The following is a 27,249-nucleotide window of genomic DNA, read 5'->3' on the forward strand; positions in this document are numbered from 1 at the left end:
AAAGTAATGATATGGGTTGTTAAACATGAATGTTAGCAGAAACATACTACCAAACTGAGACAAAAATAGAAACAACATAAACAACACATGCAAAAAATGGACAATGATCATGCCTTTTAATTATTAAATAGCAATGTTGTTTTTTTAAACTGACTTGCTAATTTTAAAAAAAAAAACACTTCTTACAATGCACAATTTTTCTTATGCTAGTATTCATCATTGTTGATCATAACACTTAGGAGATGATGTACTTTTAATGGATCATGGTTTCTCTAATGTCAGCCTGAAGTTTTCTCAGAATAAAAATTGTTCTTTTTAGTGCCTGCACCAGAAGCTGGCAAAATAAGTACAACTCTCCTGATTCTAGCAAGATTGTACATAGTTTTCAGCATGTAGGTATATTCAGATTGTTGGCTGCATCCCAGAAATGCTCCAAATTGGTATTGTCTAATATTGTTTTAATGTCTGTAAGATTTCTCAACATGAAACATAAATACATAAGATTATACCAGCACAACCTTGTGACTTTAAGCCTCATTTACAAACTCTGTTATTATTACTATCACCACAGACATCACTGTTTAATAATGACCGCAAATCCAGAAAAAGATTATAAAATTCATGCTGATTGTTGTGTTTTCCAGATGGTCACTCAATGCAGATAATTTTCAGCTTTCAGTTGGCAAATAGTTTGCACATTTATTTTTATCCACTTCTATGAAGATTGCACAAATTTGAAATTTAACAGTGGCATATTTGTTGTTAATTCCATAACAAGCTTTCATTAGATCAGAATTATGCATGATGTGTTAAGACATTCTTGCAGCCATAATACACTTTGATTAGATCAGAATTCTGCATGATGTGTTGAGACATTCTTGCAGCCATATTATGCTTTTAGTAGATCAGAATTCTGCATGATGTGTTAAGCGAACTTAGAAGTTTTCAGAAAGAGCAGAATGCATTTTCATTTAACACTGAACTTGACCTCAAACACTGAAACACCCATTTCCAACCTTCGGTGGATTTAGTAATATTTCAGTTGCATAGATTTTGGTGTTTTGACACTGGCATGCTTTAACATCTTGGCATACTGTAAAGACCAAAGTCAAACTAACCCAGCATTAGTCCACTTGTACTCTTGAGTAATCCATCCATAATTAACTACCATCTTTAATCTTGTCCAAATTTCTTTTCAATACATTTTAAACAGACTCTAATCCATCTCGACAATTTTAAGTGCAAAAACGGAATATTCATTTCAGAGAGATTCAAGGTATTGTTTTATGTTGATTAGGCTCTTTAGTAACTTAATCAGAATCAATTAATGTCTTTAGTCCTCTGCATTACTTTGGTCCATACACAGTGTAGTCCACATCAACAAACTTCAAGTAATTAAGCCAGCTGACTACATCAACATGGATCAAAGGGTGAAATTAGCAACTACATGGTCTTGCCCCACTTATGCCATCAAGTCACATGATCACAGATGTTATTACCGTAAATGTACAGTTACAGTGAATCAGAATAGAAATTTGAATACATGGACAATGCCATTGGGGAAGAGAGGAGACACTCTAAACTCAGGATAAACACACTTCTGTGCAGAAGGTTCACATGTATGGATGATGCCAACACTAAGTTCATTCTCACAGAAAGGATATACCATTATAAAATCTATGCAGGGTTTCAACCATGACCTAGAGCTTTTATAAGGGTCTAAATATTACTAACAGGGTGAGTAACTCCATGGCAAAGCAGTTCTGGTTGAACTGTATGCATTCTGCAGACCATATATAATGTTTCAAGGTTGCATATTTGCCAACTTCTTTTAGCATACTGGTTAGATCAAACTCTTTTTTGGTGAGAGTGCTATCATATAGTACCTTAGATGTGGTCCGTGACTATGCTTAGTTTTATTTCCCAGCTAAAGTTTAAGGCTGTGATCATAAGAGAAATCACACTGGGAGTGGCAGTGACTGCTGACCATCGTCCTGCCACACCAATGCCCAAATATACATTCATCTAGTGTTGTGTCAACACCAACACCATGTTTACTGAATCCTTTGTGTTTGAAGATCACCATCACTGATTTTGTTTTTGTGAATACATGAATGGCCAGTTTGTGGTCTAAACTACCTGTGGTACACTGGACTGGAGATGCCACTTGTGGTTATTATTGTTGTAGGGTTTAACACCATTTTCAGCACAAGATAGGCTATATATGGCAGCCAGTATAACTGGTGGAGGAAGAACCCTGGAAAGCCCTGGGTAGAACCACCGACCACTGAGAAGATACTAGCAGGTTTTTTCACATACCCACATTAGCCATACATGAGACTCAAACCCACACTGACAGAGGTGAGAGGGCAGCGATCCAGAATGGTGAGTGCTTTAGTGCTTTATGAACCTGAATACATGGGCACTCAGCCGATTGGGGCCCCGCCACTTGCGGTACCATGATCAGTAGATGATAAACTATAGTTCTGAAATCCATGCTGCTCATGCTTCTTTTACCTCTCCTATTCTCAGTTCAAAGTCTGCAGCTCAAGTATAGATGTGACTGCACTCAGTAGAGGAATTCTAAGCAACATTTTCTCAAAACTCAGTGTCAATACAGTAATAGTATATATTTTTTGGTAGTTACTCTTTTGATATCCTGATGAAATGATCTGCCCATCCCATCTGTGATTTGATCTCCAGAGTGTGGATGCTTGGAATGCCTCCCACTTTTGACAGCCTCCGTGTCTGCATGGGATTCTGTCCTGATATACAATCCTCATCAGTTTCCTCAGCCAGCCCATGTGATAATGGTTCAGTGTCTTGGAATGGTGTTGCTACATCATCCATGTTTAACATTAGAATTAAGCAGAGTCGGAAATGCAATGGCTTTATTGGCCTTTAGTTTTCTTTGCAGACTAGACTGATCCTCTCAGCTCCATATGTGCATGCAGTCTAGTTTGGCAAATCTGGCATTCATTTCTTCTTCATCACTCTGCACTGAGTCTGAATATGACTGAATAATGCTGAGGACTTGTCCACTGCTATGATAGATAAGCCAACATTTCTATAGTCTTGACTCTGATTGCAAGATCAACATGGTCACAACCTGAATAAAATTAGTTTATACTTCTATTGCACATCAGACCAGGATTTTGTCATTTAGCTGTTTAAAGAACACTTGTTAGCAAACAGGAGATCAAAAACTGTCAATTCAGATGGAAGTGCTTGCCATAAGTCTGATATTTATTATTATGTCAATCCCAATGTCATTGTCCAAGAATGCATCAGCAAAGATACTGAAGAGGGTTTGGGTAAATGCACAGCCTTCCTTGATTCCACTAGTGACCTGGAATGGTACAGATGACTTACCATTATTTACAACATCAGCAAGTAATTTCCACTATGGAATTCATCATTATGATGAATTTTTCTTGGCAACAAAACTGTGTTATGATCTTTGAGAGGCCCCAATGACTAACTAAGTAAAAGGCTTTGTTTAGGCCAATGAATCATTATGTACAGGTTTTGAGTTATGTTCCTGGCATATCTCAATGAGATGATGAATTTCAAGCACTTCATGCCTTCCTGAATCCACACTATTAGGCAAGAACCCTTGAACAATGTTATGCACAAGGAGATTCAGAATTATCTCAGCAAGAAGATCATAACCCCAGTATTTTAATAGGCTGTTGCCTTTGCACTCATGCTAGTACTCCTAGTGTACAGTCCCCTAGTCAATGTGGACTCAAGAAACTATACTGCAGGATTATACTACTCTGGCAGCAAGGTGTGCAAACAATGAAAAAGGGTCATAGGTTTCAACAATAATTTTGCATACACAGGTTTCAGGAAACAATGGGAGAGAGGCTGGAGAAACTCCTCATCTTGGGAGAAAACCCCTCTTGCCCATGAGGTTTACACATATGTAGAATAGGTGTTAGTTTCTGCGCCACATGCAATCCTGTAATTTTGTTGACTTCTGCCTGCATGGCACCTGTTCCAGGGTTTTTGCTGTTGGACAGAAAGTCACTTGCTTTCTCAGTTTCATTGAGCATTTGAAGATCAGCAAGTATGTTAATTTCCACTTAGGATAGTATGACCAATTGCATCCTTGCTGATAGATGACTATTGCTTGAGAATGTTGTTGAAGTGCTCTTTGTAGTTTCTTTCCTTTGTCAAGAAGTGGTGTGGGGCTAATATTTTTCCGTATTGGGGATGTTTGTGATAACTGTGACACAGTTCCTCAACAACTGCCTGTTTTACATTTTCTTGCATCAATTTACAGACATTGAGATTTTGGAGCACAAATTTGTCTTGTGGTTGTCTGCTAGGCTGAATATGGATACAAACTGAGCCTAGAGATTATGAGCCAGTGGTCAGTCTAGCATTCTGCACTTCTCATGGTCTTCATCACATGGACAGCCTTCGTGTCACTTATTCAGATGGTGATGTGCTCTAAACAATGCCAGTGGATGCAGCAAGGGAGCATCCAAGACACCTTGTTTTGCTCTGGCTGTTGGAAAACTGTGGTGGTGATTAGTAGGTTGTCTTCAGCACATTTTTTAGTAGGAGTATGTTGTTGCATTGACCAAAGTCATGTTGAGGAATTACACCTGGTATTGTCTGTTGATCTGTGCCAAAACTGTAGTTACCAAGGATCATATGCTTGTCTGCTATCATTACTTTTGCAGTAAGATATTCCAGGTCTTCATACAATTTATTTTTGATCTTATCATGGTTGGACATGGTGGGTGCATCGATGGTGATGATAGTTGCATGTCTTTTCCTGCACAGTGGGAGTCTATTTGCATTTAATGTGATTCATGCCCTTTGGGAGATTTGTGACCTTATCAACCTAGCCTGCTTTTGGTAACTTTGAAGCATGAGATTCCAGGCTTCATAAAATTTGTTTTTTTTATCCAATAATGGTTGGACATGGTGGGTGCATAAATGCTAAAGGTAATTACATGTCTGTCCACACAGTGGGAGTCTATTTGCATTAATCTGCGATTCACACCTTTTGGGAGATTTGTGACCTTACCAAGTGACTCTTCTTTACATTAGTCACTCTATTATGTTTTACTGCTCCTACTTTATTATATGGCCCTTCCTCATACAGGCAAGTTTCATTCAGGGCTGCTATATGAATGCTGAATCTGGCCAGATGTCTGCCAATTCAAGTTGTTCTCTCTGGTTTATATGTACCTTTTAGGTGCCACTGGTGAGTTGACCAACACCTTTTTCTTGTTAGATTTGTGACTACCATCTTAGGACCCCTTTCAAATGCAGTTTACTGACCAGGATAATAGTGTATTTCTTTAACCATGCTTACTAACATAGGTCTGATAACAGGTCACTGCTTTGTGTCCATATGACTTTTGCTCATACTGGTATAAAGTCAATGCAAACCCATATAATGTGTAATCAGTGAAAATGACCAATATGTGATCACACATAACAGTCATGGGGTATATAATGCAGTGACCTATATCAGTAACCAATAAAGCCAAATTATACCACTACTATGGTACACATCTTTAAGATTATGAGGTGACAAATTATATTTGGTATTTATTTACCGTTTTATTTTTTGAAGAAAGTACTCAAATTGTGTTGTTTGTAAATCTGAGATACCATGGTTACTTATCAGAGTAGTCATTGATTTTCCATTGTTTTTTAAACAGTCAGGCTATGCAGTTTATCCTAAATAGCAACTGAATAAAACTGATTAATTATATTGAGTCATCTTTGAGCTGCCATGAGCAGTTCTGAACAGATATTTGTGAATGTAATTCCATCAAAATTATCTTGCTGTCAATAATAAAGACACTCAGCTACTACAGATGTAGTGCCAACTAAAATTCTGAATTATAATTAGAATAATTCTAATGCCCCTTTAAAGGTTGTCACATTCATGATTCCAGCTGCAACAAGGTCAACAGTTGTTGCATGGCAACCCCGCGAATAGCATCTACAATGAAACACACATTAGTATTTCATGATTAATGCAGTTATCTTGGTGATTTCATTTTGCAGTTTTTCTTCTACTTCTGATATTTTCCTCATTAATATCATCGAGGATACATCATTATAGTCCTTCTTTTAATCATGTGATCAGGTACTAAAACTGTTTGGCAGGCTGAGTTTAATCAGATATAACACGCATATGTGTTTCTAAACAATTACTGTCTTTTACTGGTAAATATTTCATACAATCATAGAAAATATATAATTGAGGAATATTTAAATTTCCAGTAATTGTGCATTATGTGGGTCTGGCATTACTCTCAAACAAAACCAACATTGATTACATGATTGAATAATGTTATAAAATGATTGTTATTGTTTTTGCCCAAACTTTGCCTTAAAATATGTAACAGAAAGTAAGATACTTTAAGTAATGGCAATAAATAGTTTATTTCCTGGGAATAAAAAGTGAAAATAAAAAAAAACACTGTAGTTTGAATTAAAATCCAAAAATCATAAATGTCCTATCCCATGTCCAATAGTATATATTATTCCAAAAGTATAGAATATCCCAAATGAATTCCAACAGACCTGAATGTCCTTCTGTGGAGTTTAACGCCATTTTTCAACACAAGATAGGCTATACATGGCAGTCAGTATAAATGATGGAGGAAGAACCCGGGAAAAAAATGGGAAAGAACCACCAACCCACGAGAAGCTAATGACATGTTGTCTCACAGTGACCCACATTGGCCAAACCTGAGACTGAAACCCATGCAGACAGAGGGCAGTGATCACATACCTTTACTTACAGGTAAACATGTATGATCCAAGACTCATGAACTTTTAAAATATAAGGATTAGGTCTTTATATCAAACCATTTTTGAGAGAAAAGAAACATGTTGGCCTAGTTGCTAATGTTGATGCTTCAGTGATTTCCAAGTGTAAATTGTGAGTTACAATTTACAATTTGCAGGGACTGGGATTGTATTACCTTAAACATTATTTGGACAGATTCACCACAGTGGACAAAACAGACTGTACAGATTCATCAGTGGAGTGTTCAAAACCTACTCATCATAAAAAAACACTGAGGAAAGTTTAAGTCTTGTAGCATGATCTGTCTCTTTCATGCATTCATTAAACAGCAGCGTTCCTAGATTTAACTCACTGAGTTCTGCTGAGTGTTTCAACATGATTAATATCTGGGCCATAAGCATCAGATACTTTGCAAAAGCGGTAGATGTGAAGAAGCACACTGCAGGGTTGGCAGCTATGGACATCATTTGTAAAGTCCATACTCTATGCAAAGCCTGACAAACCTGGTTGATGTCTGATGTTAAGTCCATACTCTATGTAAAGCCTGACAATCCTGGTTGACATGTTAAGTCCATACTCTATGTAAAGCCTGACAAACCTGGTTGACATACGATGTTAAGTCCATACTCTATGTAAAGCCTGACATACCTGGTTGACATATGATGTTAAATCCATACTCTATGTAAAGCCTGACAGACCTGGTTGACATATGATGTTAAGTCCATACTCTATGTAAAGCCTGACAGACCTGGCTGACATATGATGTTAAGTCCATACTCTATGTAAAGCCTGACAAACCTGGTTGACATATGATGTTGAGTCCATACTCTATGTAAAGCCTGACAGACCTGGTTGACATATGATGTTAAGTCCATACTCTATGTAAAGCCTGACAAACCTGGTTGACAAATTGAGTGGACTAACTAATGGTATTATCATTCCAAAATTGATATACCTTTTAGAGTGACAATGATAATGGTCTCTGTCTTGTTACTTGAACCAAGTGCATTAATGGCTGTCACGTAAATACTGTATCTTGTCCTTGGTAGAAGACTCTCTAGTACAGCAGTTCCTTTTTCCACATATCCAGGATCTGATGCAGTGACATTCTTTGTGAATTCACCTGCTGATGCCACAACGTGAAAAGTCTGCTGTAGCCCACCATTATATCCTGCTACCCACTGGATGGTCACACTGTTCTGTGTCAAGTCTATGACAGTTACATTGGATGGAACTTCAGGAACATCTAGGGAAAATTAAGCCTTACATGTATAGATTGTATATCTGTACATAAATGTAAATACTCAAAACCAACAAATACAACTATTTAAGAATGTGTATGATGAATTATGATAATTAGCTAAAAACAACATAATGACAGCACTATTAAGTAAATTTACTTATTCAGTTTTACATTATACAGAAAGAGAATAAACCATCTGGAAGACTGCCTTCTAATATATAATACTATGTTCTTCATGCTTTTAATAAACTAATTACTTTGCCTCATTATGATACTACTAATCTGTAGAATTGTATGAAATCCCAATGAATTTAGTCAAGTTATAAAGATATCTAATATTCTCATTACTGTGTTTTACATCCACTGTTTCATTCTCAACCTTAAACCCCAAAATGGCATATATGTCAGAATTATAACTTCTAAAAGCAAGAGGCCAATAAGGGTCTGATATTGTTCATAATAACTTACTAGTATATACAGGTGCTGATTGTGATTGAATTTGTTCAAACAATCTGGCCATAATATGTCCTATAGGAAGTTGTAGCAAGCTTGAACAATCAGATACAAGACCACCTCATTGTTATGCATGATAATCCATTCATGGAATATTATACTTTACATAATTTATCAAATTCTATTTTTTTAAAACAAAACCAAAATGTAGCCTCCAGAGTGGTAGCAAGATCAGACAATCAAGTTCCACATCAGGCAACATAATGTGTAAATTTGCTCATAATGTGTAAATTTGTTCATAATGTGTAAATTTGTTCATAGCCTCACTGGTGTAAAGATAGGATTATACAATGTCAAGTCTGAGCAAGCATCAGAGTGAGAAATCAACTGCTCCATTGTTATGAGTGCACTATAGAATACACTGGTTCCACCACTGACTCTACTTGTCCCATGATAACAAGTTGTAATGCCACTGTTTATTTATACTTTACAAAAGGAATAATGAAGAGTAAATTAAGCTGTGAGAAATGTTATCATAAGGATAAATGACAGAGCTTTGTGATATATACAATTAATAACTTTGTGCACTTTCTCTGTGAAATTGAGACTGACACTCAAGTCATAAAAATTCAAAGTTGTCTTGAGCATTGCTTAGGTAATAATAAATGTATCAAATATCAAGTTATCAAATTATTCTGACCCTTTAAATACAAGGGGCTGAACAACACAAAACAGAGATAAGAATTTTTCCTTTTCTTTTAACTTTTAAGTAATAAAAAACTTTTAAAATCTAAAAACGAAAGTTGCTTTGGAGATACACGGATATATTGACAACAGATATCACATGACTAAAGTACAGGTTGCAAAATCTTCCATGCTATTATAATGATACTATAATATTGGGAGAAATCAACATCTTACCTGCTGGTATAATCTCAAACACTTCTTTGGCAGAAGGATACAGTGAGTTGTTGGCTGTTACAGAATAATATCCAAAATCATTAATGTCCAGGCTGGTAAACCTTAGTTCAGACTGGAGTCCATCATCATACTGAATTACAGAAGCAGGCAGATCTCTACTCTCACTGCCATTCCCAATGAATGTCCATGTAAATGTAGGAAGTGGATATGATATTACTGTATATCTCAGTATTGCAGCTGTATGAAGTTTTCGATAAAGTCTGGTTTCCCAAGGAAATCGAAAATCCGTTCGTGGGTGACCTGCCAAATAAAGACTTTGTTAGTTCTCTTATAAAATTACTGAAGAATATTTTTACAGCTAAAGTTGACAAAAGAGCACCACATAAAAGATGTGCAGGTTTGTTGAAATAAAAAATAATTCACAATGGTACAATAACAGGTATTTTAAAATTGTCAACTTAACAACAAATATGTGTTTGTTCATGCCCATTGGGAGTCATATGTGAAATGACGGCAAATGGTCCATTGATGCTCAACACAAGTTGTGATAAGTGACACCAATACCCAATAAAAGGTGTGATAAGTGACACCAATGCCCAATACAAGGTGTGATAAGTGACACCAATGCCCTATACAAGGTGTGATAAGTGACACCAATGTCCAATACAAGCTGTGATAAGTGACACTGATGCCCAATACAAGGTGTCATAAGCAACAGCAATGCACAATACAAGGTGTGATAAGTGACACCAATCCCCAATACAAGGTGGGATAAGTGACACCAATGTCCAATATGAGGTGTGATAAGTGACACTGATGCCCAATACAAGGTGTGATAAGTGACAGAGTATCATAAGAGTGTTATGTTGCAATCGTCTCAAAGCCTAGCTATGATAACAGTTCTGATTTAAAAGTATAATTACACACCTAATTATGCATTGTATAATTTATCTTAAATTGTCTTTGTTGCTTAAGTGATGAATTACTTTATTTCAAAGCAAATATCCGGAATGTCATGAATGTTTCATGAAAATCATCCTGTTATACCACTACAATATCTTCCATTTAATTCTGCTGTAAAAAGTCCATACTGGTCTACACTTACTGATTACTGATGCAAATTATTATAAAAATTATTAATAATAAGTGCAATGCATAATTTGTAATCAAACAAACATGCATCAATATTTTGCAACCCTGACCATAATTTCCTTAAATTATATTAATTACATAATAGCAGTTTTTCCCTCAATTAATATGACATTGGTGTGACCCAGGTCTTTAGACAACAATAAAGACCGATGATATTAGCAAAGACTGGACTGGTGCTTACATCTATGGGTCAAACATAACTTTATGAACTCATTAAAACTCTAATCTTCCCCTCATTTATTAGTTTTTGTCATATATTTCTTGAAACCAAAATATATTCCTACAAGCCCTCATTAAAAAATATATTCCTTTACTCACCTGATGTTTCATGATATATTCAAAAACCACGTAATCTGTGTGAGGTGACTGATCTGGTGAGATGCCAGAGTACACCGAGCATAAAAACCATTTCAGCCACAAAGCAACGGCTTTCGGGTTGGTATGTGTGTGTGCAGTATGTCCGAGCTTTCACAATAAGGAATAGAATTTGCTCATGGCACAACTTATCTCAATGTGTTTCAATCAGTGCTTCAGACTGCAAACAGGATCTTGAATGGCTGCTGTTCTTGAACTATGGAATAGAGCAAGCGAGTGACAACTCTTTGGTGTAAGACGAACAGTAATCAATTTGGCTACAAAGAATGGTTGTGTCCAGAGAACCAATGAACCCTTCGATTTGGGCTGAAGAGAGTTTGGGCTGACATAAAGGGCATGCAACTCATTTACCCTGCATGCAGAAGCTCAAGTTATCTGGAAACATGTGTCATATGATAGCAAATTTAGCAAAGTGTGAGCTGTCTGTCATAGAGACACTCAAAGGGATGGTCTTATTGGTATGGCACGAGTACCTGAAAACTCATGAGTTTTCAGAGTGGACAGACTATGAGATGCTCTCCACAATTAAATTGTCTGTCTCTCAAGGCTGTCCTGATAAGAGCTAAGTACAGAGAAGATGATAGTCAAGACAGGAATGGAATAAATGTGACAGTGATTACTTGATACAATTCACACTGGACATAATCCTGGGCAGATCAATTGCTAGATTGAGTAGATTGGTGACTCAGGATGTGTCCCATCTCAGATGGGCTATCTGAATCATCTTGCAATTCTGACCCCATACATTCTGTATCATTTTTTGATATCACAACCACAGGAGTCTGGCAAATGCCCACAATTTACACAACTATCAAGTGGCATGAAGACTCAATTCCATCCCTATGAAAATGTCACTAGCTCTCCCTTGTGGACAAACAATGAACACAGAGAAGTCCAGCACTACCTGAAGTGTTGGCCTTTTTGCCTAGCGAATGGTCGGCCTTGAAGCTGGCAGTACAAAAGATGGTTAAACCATTACCAGCACCAGCTGCTCAAATGGCCTGGGTGGAGAGACAGATTATTCATTGAAATCTCCATCATAGTAAGGGTAACCCTTAAATTAACATAGTTTAAAGAAAATAGCAAAATATGTTTATCAAAAAGAAAAGATTACACTTGATGTAATTTCACTCTACACAAATATACCACAGAATGTTGGTACCAAGGCATGTAAATATTATCTTGAAAAAAAATGAAAATACATGTAAACTATCAAAACATCATATTAAGATTTGATACAAGTTCTGCTCGAAATGAACTTTTTTCAATTTGGTAATACAAACAATATCCAAAAGTTAGGAAAAGCAATGGGTAGTCCTACTGCATCTTGTTTTGCATCATTTTTCAAAGGGAAATTAGAAAATGACTTCTAACTAAATGCCTCTTAAAACCAGATGATTGGTTAAGATTTTTAGATGATAACTTTCTGATTTGGAGTTATTCATTAGAAGACCTTTATTACTGTATAGACAGTCTAAACAAATTAAATCCAAAAATAAAATTTACATTCAACGTGTCTAAGACTAAAGTATTATTTTTGGACGTAGAGGTTGTGCAAAAATGAAAATAATGACATCACTACCATGGTTCATGTTAAAAACACAAATATTCATCAATATGTTCAATATTCCTCATGCCATCCTAAATCATGTAAAAATGGGATACCTTAGAGTCAAGTAAAAAGACATAAAAGAATTATTTCAGATGACACTCTTTTTAAATCATCTTTGACAGAGTTAGGTCAACATTTTTTAAACAGAAATTATCCTATGGACATCAATAATTCTGCTTTCCTAAAAATATCGTCTCTTCCAAAATCTGAATCGCTACAATGTACAATCAAAACAAGAAATGAAGACATAATTCCTTTTGTTATTGAGTACAATCCAAGTTTGCCTAAATATAGGTAAAATTATAAATATATATTAGGATTTATTAAAATTATCATGTAATAAAAGTGTTAAATCACTACACCAAAGCAAACCAACACTTGCTTATAAAAGGACTGAAAATCTAAGATTTCCTAATTTATTCTAAACTAAAAAAAAAAATCATATAAAAAGGGATTGTCAACTAAATGTAACAGACCTAGATACTGGCACTGTTTTTCATTAATGAAAATATTTCTTTAGTAGTACTCAAGAAATATTTAACATGCATTGTGATACTAATTGTGCAAGATCAAATGTTATATATTTAATCACGTATAAAAATTGTGATATCCAATATATCAGATAAACCAGTCCATACATATCTAAATGCATTAACCAACATAGATCAGACATAAAAAATTATATCAGTCAGCCCACTTAATATCCTGTTGCCACACATTTTAATGACAGTTCCCATACTTGGCAAGATTTTTCATTTCAACCTATTGATATAGCTGATTCTGAGATAGAACGTCTGTTAAAGAAAACATATTGGATTCACCGTCTTAATATGGTATATCCAAAATGTCTAAATTCCAAAACTATACGACATTCATAAATCAATATGATGTGTTATGTTCTTTCAACTATGTTAATTTAAGGATAAGCATTTGAATTAGATACCTTTTTAACAATTATTTAAAAATAACTTTATATTATTCTAATTCATAGAATATCTTAAAACAGTGAAAGTGATGAAATAATATTTTAAAAATAATTTAACTAATTAATTTAAAAAGAAAAAGTATTACAGAATAAATTTTCAATCCATTATGATTAATTTATTTATAGTACATTTATTTATTATATTTATTGTAGGTATTATGCAGATCATAAATTCTATTATATAATTTGAGTTCTGATGCAATAATGAAGTCTTCATTACTATAACTAGGTATGATATATTGAAAATAATACCTTATAGATAACAACAAATATTAACAAACTGTTTATCTCAATTTATTCATAAAATTCTGATAAAGTTATAATTACTGACATATGTATCTTTAAGATCCAGTTTTATGTATTTTGATATATTAAAATGTCAGTTGTATCAATATTGTAAATGTATTTTTCAATGTGTTAATTGTTCAAGACAATTACACATGGTAAAAATTTAAGCTATGATGTCATCTTATTTATGTCATGTTGTTTATATCATTGATCATTTAGAAACAGAGTATTTTCAATGACAGAAACAATTTTAATTCAGTCTGATGAAGCAATATTGTAAAACCGGTCTATTACCCTGTTTATTGACTACATAAAACCTTGACTATCTATGACCCAGCTTATTGACTACATAAAAACTTGACCATATATGACCCTGCTTACCGATTACATAAAACCTTGACTATATATGTCCCTGCTTACTGACTATATAAAACCTTGACTATATATGTCCCTGCTTACTGACTACATAAAACCTTGACTATATATGTCCCTGCTTACTGACTACATAAAACCTTGACTATCTATGACCCCACTTATTGACTACATAAAACCTTGACCATATATGACCCTGCTTACTGACTACATAAAACCTTGACTATATATGTCCCTGCCTACTGACTACATAAAACCTTGACTATCTATGACCCAGCTTACTGACTACATAAAACCTTGACTATCTATGACCCTGCTTATTGACTACATAAAGCCATGACCATCTATGACCCTGTTTATTGACTACGTAAAACCTTGGCTATATATGCCCTTGCATATTGACTACATACAACCTTGACTATATATGATCCAGCTTATTGACTATATAGTCTTGACCATCTATTACCCTGTTTATTGACTACATAAAACCTTGGCTATATATGACCCAGCTTATTGACTACATAAAACCTTGGCTATATATGCCCTTGCTTGCTGACTACATACAACCTTGACTATCTATGCCCAGCTTATTGACTACATAAAACCTTGGCTATATATGACCCAGCTTACTGACTACATAAAACCTTGGCTATATATGCCCTTGCTTACTGACTACATACAACCTTGACTATCTATGCCCAGCTTATTGACTACATAAAACCTTGGCTATATATGCCCTTGCTTACTGACTACATACAACCTTGACTATCTATGTCCAGCTTATTGACTACATAAAGCCAGGACCATCTATGACCCTGCTTACCGACTACATAAAACCTTGACTTTATATGACCCTGCTTACTGACTACATACAACCTTGACTATCTACGCCCAGCTTATTGACTACATAAAGCCATGACAATCCATGCCCTTACTTATTGACTACATGTTGTTTAATTTGGTTGGTTTAGCACATCTTTGAGCACATAACAGGCTATATATGGTGGCAAGTATATTTGGCAGAAGAAGAACTTGGAAATCTCCGGGAATAACCACTGACCAGCATGAAGCCACTGGCAAGCACTCTCACAAAGACATACTGGGAAAGTTGAGACTCAATCCCAGATGGACAGATGAGAAAGATCTGTAAAGGCAAGGGCATTTAACCACCTGGTCACCGTATATAGGTTCCTTAATGATTACATATACCAGAGTATAAAAACATGTATAACCATATTTTCTATTTGGCAGCACTTCCTCTATAGGTAATTCATAAAGTGATTTCTTTGTCGTTTTCTTCATAACTTCCCTGTAATTTCCTTATTATTTCAAAGACCCTCTTTCAAGAAATCACGAAATCAAAAATATGTGTATATAATTAGCTATAACATTATCATTATACAATTATTTCCATTACATCATAATGTCCTTATATTGCATAAGACATGCAAATGTCTGTCTTTGTGCTCTAACTGTGGACACTGAAAGTTAGGATGCCTATGCTGCTGCCTTCATTACCACAAGTTTGTTTTCTGATCGTGGTTGTATTGGTGGTCAGCATGAAGAGATTAAAGCCTCTTAAGACAGATTCCATTAAATACTATCATTTTTGATTTATTATAATCCAAGTGAATTTCTGAAAAGAAATCATCAGCCTGTTGTGAAAAACTTACTGTCAAGCAGTATACATATAAGCATGCCACTACAAACTTTAATTAAATGTATTATTCTTTGTGGATCTGCACTATGCATTCAAAGCACATCAGAACAGTAAAGAACTAGACTCTCTAGCCATTTATGTGTCATAACAGTTGCACAAGTATGCTTGATCAGTTTTATGTTTGATATCATAGAGAAATATGTATAAATTGTATAACTCTGATACAAATACAGTTTGCAGAATTAACTGAGTGCATGCACCAGGCATTGATTCCTAAATGTCAAGTGCTGTTAATGCATGATGCATGTACATATCTTTATGAAATGAAGCACTGGAAAATGAAATGAAACACTGGAAAATGAAATGAAACACTGGAAAATGAAATGAAGCACTGGAAAATGAAATGAAACAATGGAAAATGAAATGAAACACTGGATAATGAAATGAAGCACTGGAAAATGAAATGAAACACTGGATAATAAAATGAAGCACTGGAAAATGAAATGAAACTGGAAAATGAAATGAAACACTGGATAATGAAATGAAGCACTGGAAAATGAAATGAAACACTGGATAATGAAATGAAGCACTGGAAAATGAAATAAAACACTGGAAAATGAAATGAAACACTGGAAAATGAAATGAAGCACTGGAAAATGAAATGAAACAATGGAAAATGAAATGAAACACTGGATAATGAAATGAAGCACTGGAAAATGAAATGAAACACTGGATAATGAAATGAAGCACTGGAAAATGAAATGAAACTGGAAAATGAAATGAAACACTGGATAATGAAATGAAGCACTGGAAAATGAAATGAAACACTGGATAATGAAATGAAGCACTGGAAAATGAAATGAAACACTGGAAAATGAAATGAAACACTGGAAAATGAAATGAAACACTGGATAATGAAATGAAGCACTGGAAAATGAAATGAAACTGGAAAATGAAATGAAACACTGGATAATGAAATGAAGCACTGGAAAATGAAATGAAACACTGGATAATGAAATGAAACACTGGAAAATGAAATGAAACACTGGAAAATGAAATGAAGCACTGGAAAATGAAATGAAACAATGGAAAATGAAACGAAACACTGGATAATGAAATGAAGCACTGGAAAATGAAATGAAACACTGGATAATAAAATGAAGCACTGGAAAATGAAATGAAACTGGAAAATGAAATGAAACACTGGATAATGAAATGAAGCACTGGAAAATGAAATGAAACACTGGATAATGAAATGAAGCACTGGAAAATGAAATGAAACACTGGAAAATGAAATGAAACACTGGAAAATGAAATGAAGCACTGGAAAATGAAATGAAACAATGGAAAATGAAATGAAACACTGGATAATGAAATGAAGCACTGGAAAATGAAATGAAACACTGGATAATGAAATGACGCACTGGAAAATGAAATGAAACTGGAAAATGAAATGAAACACTGGATAATGAAATGAAGCACTGGAAAATGAAATGAAACACTGGATAATGAAATGAAACACTGGAAAATGAAATGAAACACTGGAAAATGAAATGAAACAATGGAAAATGAAATGAAACACTGGATAATGAAATGAAGCACTGGAAAATGAAATGAAACTGGAAAATGAAATGAAACACTGGATAATGAAATGACGCACTGGAAAATGAAATGAAACACTGGATAATGAAATGAAACACTGGAAAATGAAATGAAACACTGGATAATGAAATGAAACACTGGAAAATGAAATGAAACACTGGAAAATGAAATGAAACACTGGAAAATGAAATTAAACACTGGAAAATGAAATGAAGCACTGGAAAATGAAATGAAACTGGAAAATGAAATGAAACACTGGAAAATGAAATGAAACACTGGAAAATGAATGAAACACTGGATAATGAAATGAAACACTGGAAAATGAAATGAAACACTGGAAAATAAATGAAACACTGGAAAATGAAATGAAACACTGGAAAATGAAATGAAACACTGGAAAATGAAACGAAACAATGGAAAATGAAATGAAACACTGGAAAATGAAATGAAACACTGGAAAATGAATGAAACACTGGAAAATGAAATGAAACACTGGAAAATGAAATGAAACACTGGAAAATGAAACGAAACAATGGAAAATGAAATGAAACACTGGAAAATGAAATGAAACAATGGAAAATGAAATGAAACACTGGAAAATGAAATGAAACACTGGAAAATGAAACAAAACACTGGAAAATGAAATGAAACATTGGAAAATGAAACAAAACAATGGAAAATGAAATGAAACACTGGAAAATGAAATGAAACAATGGAAAATGAAATGAAACTGGAAAATGAAATGAAACACTGGAAAATGAAATGAAAGGGAATATTGGTCACTATGTTAATTAAGGCAAAACATATCAACATTTACTGCATCATGTTACTTACATTTCACAAACAACTGTAATACTTGACTGACTGGAGTCCCGATTACATTATATGCAGTGCAGGAATAGTTGCCCATATCCAGGCATTGTGCAGACTCAATCCTGAACTGACTTTGTATAACTCCGGACTCGGTCATTAGTATTGTGTTGTTGTCCTCTTTTGTCCATGTAATAGTAGGAAGAGGGTTGCTATCAACATGGCAATGGAAGATGGCAGATGAGTTTTCACTGACTGCATTACTGTCCTGGGCTGTCAGGTTCACTATTTTGGCACCATCTGAAAATGGTTATATACATATATAGTATGTACATATAATAAGCATGATAACTCATTTGGTTAACTCAATATGCTGCCACCATACTGTTAAAAAGCATACTGCTTATGTACAAGTTTTACATCCAATGTTGTACTATTATAAACAAGCATTGTGCTATTACAGTTTTAGTAGAGCTGCTAGAAGACTTTTAAGGGAATTCATTTGCAGAAACAAAAGTAGGTGGCCCTGACAACAAAGGCCTATCACTCTGCTAAATGATGATGCTGAATGCTGACAACTGAACCCAGCCAAGGTCTCATCAATACCAAGTAGAATACCAAATCTGAATACATATAATAGTTAAGCACATAGCATGTAGAAAAGCAGATAATTCTGACAATGAGTGGCTATAACTCCAACAACCATAAAATGTTTGTATCATATGGATTTTTAACATAGCTTTAACCATTTTTCAGTCATATTGCTATGATGTCTGCAGTGTGACAGTTTATAGTGATGTCTAGCACTGGGGCATCATGCCACAGACATGTAGCATGATGTCCCACCCAGTCAAATTATCCTGACACCAGGCCGACCAGTCATAACACTAACCTCTTAATGCTGAATGCAAAGCAAGGCAGCTGTTAGTACCGTTTTTTAAAAGTCTTTGGTATGACTTGGCCGGAGTTCAAACCCGCAACCTCCCGCATCTGAGGCGGACACTCTTACCACAAAGCCACTGTAGCGGTCAACATGAAGTAGAACAGAGATAATTCAATTCAGTGAAAGTCACACCAGCATTAAGTTGTACACCACCTATACTTGAAATGCATATATAATTAAAGAATTTATTGTGTAGAGAATAAAGACTAGACCAATTTAATATTCCTTTGTTCTATACAAAGCATGGGACAAAGAGATCAGGAATTTCCAACTGAAAATCTAATCTAATGTCCTATAGTCATATACAAGTAAACATTTCAACTTCATTAATAATGAACTGAATATTTCATTTACTCACATATACATATTATCAATGCATTATGTTGTTTTATAATTGTCACTAGTGAGACAAACCCTTAACTTGATTACTGACCAACATCAATCACACCTGCGCACAATACAGACATACATACTATCTACTCATGGAGAAAAGGCAACAAACAATACAAATTAAATGTATATACTAATGTCTGTTGTTCATGTATTCCCATTCCAGCTTTGCCCTAACTCCAAAGATAATTTTGGCCATTCTTTCTGCTAATTAAAATATAAGTATCAAGGCTTAAATATACCAGGCACAATTTACCTTTTTAAACACAAAAACAAATTGAACTATACAATTTAGAATTTTACATAATATACTCACACTGTACATTAAGAGTCAAAGCATCTGATGTTCCACTGCCATAATCATTCCTAGCTGTACATTTGTACTCTCCACTGTGAGACTTCTGTACACTTGGAATAGTGTACGAGGATGAGACTTGTCCTTGTATAACTAATGAATTGTGGAGCCAACTATAACCCTTTGACTGTGGCAAAGGGTTGGCCTCAATAATATTGCAGGTTAAAACAAAATTAGGTGTGCCTTTTATCACAGTATATGCAGAGTAGTTTGGGGACATTTGGACAACAGGAGAATCTGAAAGATGAAATAACATATTGTAAAACAATGTTATGCAAACATAATTACTTACATGCAAAAATAGATGTGGTAAATTTGTACAAAGTTTTATTATGTACACAAGAAGCAAACAAACTGAATTTCATTTAGGCTGCCTCACATTATAAATCAGTATGTTTGTATGACAATTACACTCAATCTTTAAAAACAAGGGTCCACTAAGGGACTGACACTCCAAAAAGAATTTCCAGGAATCCAAGATAAGATTGGTGTTTCTTTTTAATTATTTACTGTTGCATTTATCGACAATATTCTTGAGCTATAACAAGATCTTTGGCTTGGCCATTCTTACAGCCATATCGAATGTTTTAAGCTAAGCACCATTTTCATTTAAGACCAGCTAGATATTACAAACTATTCGGTGCAAACCCCATGTCAACATGATATTCCTTTGAAAGTAGTGATGAGACATTAAAGCTGTCAGGGTATCAATGCTGGATATAAGACTGGCATTATATACTGGATATAAGACTGGCATTATATACTGGATATATGACTGGCATTATATACTGGATATAAGACTGGCATTATATACTGGATATAAGACCGGCATTATATACTGGATATAAGACTGGCATTATATAATGGATATAACACTGGCATTATATACTGGATATAAGATGGGCATTATATACTGGATACAATACTGGCATTATATACTGGATATATGACCAGCATTATATACTGGATATAAGACTGCCATTATATGCTGGATACAAGACCCAGGCATTGTATACTGGATATATGACTTGCATTAAATAATTCATACAAGACCCAGGCATTATATACTGGATATACGACTGGCATTATATAATGGATACAAGATCCAGGCATTATATAATGGATATAAGACTGCCATTATATTCTGGATACAAAACCCAGGCATTATATACTGGATATACGACTGGCATTATATACTGGATATATGACTGGCATTATATAATTCATACAAAACCCAGGCATTATATACTGGATATATGACTGGCATTATATAATGGATACAAAACCCAGGCATTATATACTGGATATAAGACTGGCATTATATACTGGATATATGACTTGCATTAAATAATTCATACAAGACCCAGGCATTATATACTGGATATATGACTGGCATTATATAATGGATACAAGACCCAGGCATTATATACTGGATATAAGATTGGCATTATATACTGGATATATGACTTGCATTAAATAATTCATACAAGACCCAGGCATTATATACTGGATATACAACTGGCATTATATAATGGATACAAGATCCAGGCATTATATAATGGATATAAGACTGCCATTATATGCTGGATACAAAACCCAAGCATTATATACTGGATAGATGACTGGCATTATATAATGGATACAAGACCCAGGCATTATATACTGGATATAAGACTGGCATTATATAATGGATACAAGACCCAGGCATTATATACTGGATATAAGATTGGCATTATATACTGGATATATGACTTGCATTAAATAATTCATACAAGACCCAGGCATTATATACTGGATATAAAATTGGCATTATATACCGGATATATGACTTGCATTATATAATGGATGCAAGACCCAGACATTATATACTGGATATCTGACTGGCATTATATACTGGATATATGACTGGCATTATATAATGGATACAAGACCCAGGCATTATATACTGGATATTTGACTGGCATTATATACTGGATATATGACTGGCATTATATAATGGATACAAGACCCAGGCATTATATACTGGATATAAGACTGGCATTATATACTGGATATATGACTGGCATTATATAATGGATACAAGACCCAGGCATTATATACTGGATATAAGACTGGCATTATATAATGGATATAAGACTGGCATTCTACACTAGAGATGACAATTTTATTAAGGACCAACTACATATCACAACAAGTCTCTTTGTGAAAACCCATTTCATTCAGAAGTGACATCAGTATTTAACATATTACTGCTGGCATGACCATACTGAAGGTCAGATCAGCACCATTTTAATTTAGGACAAGCTAGACATCATAAAAAACATTTAGCTGAATACCCTGTGTCAGCATGTTTTCCATTTAAAAGGAATTGCAACAGCAAGATTTTTAAGATGGCTGCCATGGAAGCCATCATGGCATTCAGATCAGCATCATTTTCATGAAGCATTATCTAGACTTCTTGACATGTCTTTGATGAAACCCTATGGCAATGTAACCATCCATCAAGGATGAGTAGCAATAACTAGATTTTTAAGTTAGTTGCCTACTGACTATATTTGTACCAAAATAAGTCTTAATAAGTCTGACTATATTTGTACCAAAATAAGTCTTAATAAGTGATGTGATGTGATGTGATTTGGATGTTTAACGTAGCTTTAACAATTTTTCAGTCATATCGCTACGATGTCTGCAATGTGGCAGTTTATAGTGATGTCTAGCACTGGGGCATCATGCTGCAAACATGTAGCATGATGTCCCACCCAGTCACATTATCCTGACACTGGACCGACCAGTCCTAACACTAACCTCTTATTGCTGAGTGCCAAGCGAGGCAGCTTTTAGTACCATTTTTGTAAGTCTTTGGTATGACTCGGCTGGGGATCGAACCCACGAACTCCCGCATCCATGGCGGACACTCTAACCACTAGGCCACTCTTAATAAGTATGACTATATTTGTACCAAAACAAGTCTTAATAAGTCTGATTATATTTGTACCAAAACAAGTCTTAACAAGTCTGACTATATTTGTACTAAAATAAGTCTTAATAAGTCTGACTATATTTGTACCAAAATAAGTCTTAATAAGTCTGACTATATTTGTACCAAAATAAGTCTTAATAAGTCTGACTATATTTGTACTAAAATCAGTCTTAATAAGTCTGACTATATTTGTACCAAAATGAGTCTTAATAAGTCTGACTATATTTGTACCAAAATAAGTCTTAATAAGTCTGACTATATTTGTACTAAAATAAGTCTTAATAAGTCTGACTATATTTGTACTAAAATAAGTCTTAATAATTCTGACTATATCTGTACCATGTACCTCCAGGATCAGCTTGACATCATAGAAAGTCTTTTAGGAAAACCCCGTGTCAGAAGTTGAGACAAGATTTTCAAGTTGACCACCATAGTGGCCATTTTGTTTATCAAATTGGCACCATTATCATTTAAGACCAATGGAACCTTGGGATGAATGTGTGTTTACAGTTTTTTGACAAGACAAGCCATCCTAGAAACCCTTCTGCTCTAAAATGGCAAAAAATTGATAGCAAGTTATTAGGTTGTATAGTGCTGCACATCTCAGACATTTTGCAGTCTTGGGTTAACTGATTTATGCAAATATGGATTTTTTTTCAAATCAACAGTTTTCATATCATCAATATCTAGACAATATCTTTTTATATTTGAAACAAACTGTACTGTACATACACACTATATTGACCTGAACCTCCCCAGACTGTGTAAAGTTCCCAGTACTGGTTTCATCTCGAACTTCACAGAATATATACACATTCTGATGCAATGAATCTCCAGTCAGTGTCAGTGTACTGTAGGATATCACCAGGTCTGACTCTGGCTGCCCTGGTACCATTATTGCATCTGGTGTGGAAGAAATAGACTGGTTGCCAATCAGTACTGGTGACTGGTTCACTGATCCATTGTACCAGTGAAATACTGCACGAGGTCTGCTACCACGAGGAGCAGTGCTACATCTGATAGAAGTACTTCCTCCTCTGACAACATTTATTGTTGAGGTTAATGTTTCATCTGATGTATTTGTCATCTGCACTGTGGTAACTGGAACTGTAAAGAAATAAATAACTGATTCAGAACTCATGAAATACTGGCAGGTAACTACTTATGAATTACAAAAGAAATATATTTGTCCTTAATTTAAAAAATTTGATATAATGAAGTTCCTTTCTAAACACAAAAACAATTAATTTATATACCATGCCTCCTGTTTTTACATTTTAAAAGGAGCCAGAATAAATAAATGTATAGATTTACAGTCAAAATGTCTGACTAAGATACAACTATATGATTGATTAGGCTACTAAATGCAAATTTTAATCTGCATTTTTCATCATCTTTGCCACAATAATTAAAATTTATTTTGTCACACTAAGATAAAATCCATGAATTAGATTTGTGACAGTGATAATGATGTGAAACCACCAAATATTGTGGTAAAGGATAAATGAAACTTCTGAATCTGAGATTTTATTTTAGGGCTGAGAATTTACATGGTGAATCATACATATCTGACCCCAACAATTTGAGTCAGGTTTTTATCTATTAAGCAAACAACAAAAGTTAGAACAGATACAATGTCAATGCCCAAGTTCCTCGCTGTAATCTTCCTGCCCATCCCAAGCTACCACTAGCTTTCGCCTTTCCACAACATGTTTTAGACAACAGCCAATGACACCAATTCATCCAGACTGCTAAAATAACAAGCTCAACATCACAAACAAGCACTGGTCTCCTGTCACACCTGATAAAATTAAAGCTCTCCTCAGTTATATATCATAAGGGGTGTCTCACCATATACTGTTGCACATATGAACTATTGCTTCTGGTAGTCCAAGGAAAATATGCACCAGGTACATTATTTGGTATACTGTCAATTGTGTTCAGTTAAATGCAAGCATACCAGTATTAACTGAATAGAATGACCAAACGGCTACACAAGGAAGGTGATCAAATACCACACTTTACAATACTTACCACTATACAGCAAGAAAGAAACTGCATTAGTGAGTAGACATAGCATACTACATGTAATGATAAACATAGTTTTCTTTTCATGGGAACAACCTACCAACAGTCTACTAAAATATCTAAGAAATAACGGATATTCAATATCAGCTGCTCATAACTGAAGCCATCCAAGGTTTTGAAAATACATGTGTAAGCTTATTTTCCAAATCTAAACAAATCCCAAAAGAAATAAATCTTCTAGGGTGTTCACAAGCAAGTTTTACTGGATGGATGGATGGAGGCTGGATGATTCACAAGAGACAAAAGCTTATATTGTAAGTTCTTCATGATCTTGACCCAGGTGAGATAAAAATGGAATTACTATTTTCATTTCCTATATTCAGTGTTGCAGAAATATTACAAAAGTCAATCTGTCCATGGACAATAAATTAAAAAGTTTATTTGTCCATATGAAAGATCCACTTGTCCATATTTTCATAGTTACAGAAAATAGTTTAAGAAAGGTCTGTTAAAATGTTCACTTTTGCAAAGCTACACCATTAAAATGCATGCAATATGGATCTGCTGTGACATGTACAATATACTGGACATTTACACTTGTCTGAGCTTTGGACATTTATGATCATGGTCTACAAATTTAACAGACCACTCCGGTGGTTTATGGGTTAGAGCATCTGCCGTGGAAGCGAGAGGTCATAAGTTTGAACACCGGCCGAGTAATACCAAAGACTGACAAAAATGATATTAACCACTGCCTCGCTAGGTGTTCAGCTTTAAGAAGTTAGTGTTAGGACTGGTCAACCTGGCGTCAGGATAATGTGACTGGGTGAGACATCATGCTACATGTCTCCAGCATCATGCCCCTGTGCTAGACATCACTATAAAAACTGCTACAATTGCAGACACCATAGCAATATGACTAAAAAATTGTTAAAGTTACGTTCAAAATCCTAATCACACATACACACACATACAAATTTTTAACAAGAATGCATTCTTGGTCTCAAACTGCAGAATCAGTACCAACATCTGAAATGATGGATATGAATTTAGCTCTGTTTGTTTTATCCTTGGTATTTTTTGGTAGGACACCAAATTTATTGGTGATCATAATCTATACATGCCACATACATGTCATAACAAGTCTTCTCACACAAAAGCACATTACAAATAATACAATTCTTCCTAAATTTAACCCCATTTTTTTCAACAACAAAAAACGTCCTTATATTTCTTGACCAGCATACTGTATACCTGTAATCTCCAGAAAGTGATGTATGAACAGTAAACAGTCCTGCTCAAAGTTCAGGTAAACATATCATCAGGGTATATAAGTGATATAGAGGCATTTAAATGGTTAGGCAGTCAGAAATAAATAACTACTTTTGAAAGATTACTTAATTGGCTAACAACAGTTAGGGTGATGTGTCAAATTCTGCTGTGGGAGAACCCATTTAGTTAGTTTGCAAAGGTAAATGACATATAGTAGAATAACCTAAATTTGTCTGAAGCACATCAAAGACTAAAGAACAGACCTTATTATATATTACTGAATCAAATGAGAATGTTGAAGACAACTTTATTTAAGTTTGTGATCTGAGGCAATGGTTCTTTGATGTCAGATTTTTACTCCATAAATAAAACAGAAAATGTGATTATTTCAGTAGATGCAATTGTGTTCAAGTGTTATTTGTTACTGAAGGCAAAATGTCAAATTAGTTGTGCTGAAGGAAATGAGCCATCTCTGAATCGAGCCAAGTCATGCAAAATTTTCAGAATTCCTGGTTGACAGAATTTAACTCTGTGCAGCAGAGCAGCAAGGGGTAACATTTCATTCTTTGCATACAGCAATACCACCCTGGAGCATTGTGACTAAGCATAAATGCACAGCTCTATCCCCAAAGCTTCTAGCTTGTTTAAACAGTCATTGACAAATGATGTCACTAGAGCTGAAGTGCTTTTCCACCATTTTGTTGCTGAGCACAATTTTTAGCAGACCATTTTTCTGAGTTGTGCAAGGAAATTTCCCTGACAGTGATACCACTAAAACATTTTGTTGCAAAAGTATAAAAACAGAAAATATCATTAATAATGCAATTGTACCAATGTTGGACAAACAAGAAACCATCAAAAGATATTACCTAAACCAATAGTCTGCTTCCATTGGTTGTATTTATAGAAGCTGTAGCTGGTTTTAATCCTAATCAAAAAATTTCACTGGAAAGTATAAATAGCGCTTGTGTAACATGGTTCAGACAAAACTACTGCCCAATTAAGTTACAGGCCACAA

General features: G+C 34.8%; 1 protein-coding gene across 1 annotated transcript in view; it reads right to left on the minus strand.

The window, feature by feature from the left end:
• Positions 1 to 2,643: 2,643 nt before the first annotated feature.
• The window catches only part of LOC149782401 (protein turtle homolog B-like), a 42,253-nt gene continuing 17,647 nt past the window's right edge, over positions 2,644 to 27,249 (minus strand). Inside the window, exons 5-10 of the mRNA XM_089935130.1 lie at positions 23,664 to 24,038; positions 19,913 to 20,188; positions 18,288 to 18,563; positions 9,408 to 9,707; positions 7,746 to 8,036; positions 2,644 to 2,837 (exon numbers count right to left, since the gene is read on the minus strand). Of these exons, the coding sequence (XP_089791256.1) occupies positions 2,644 to 2,837; positions 7,746 to 8,036; positions 9,408 to 9,707; positions 18,288 to 18,563; positions 19,913 to 20,188; positions 23,664 to 24,038 (1,712 nt within the window). The remainder of the gene's footprint in view (positions 2,838 to 7,745; positions 8,037 to 9,407; positions 9,708 to 18,287; positions 18,564 to 19,912; positions 20,189 to 23,663; positions 24,039 to 27,249) is intronic.

This window comes from Sinohyriopsis cumingii, chromosome 15 (genome assembly GCF_028554795.1).
Source record: "Sinohyriopsis cumingii isolate HCF-2022 chromosome 15, ASM2855479v2, whole genome shotgun sequence".
Lineage (NCBI taxonomy): Eukaryota > Metazoa > Mollusca > Bivalvia > Unionida > Unionidae > Sinohyriopsis > Sinohyriopsis cumingii.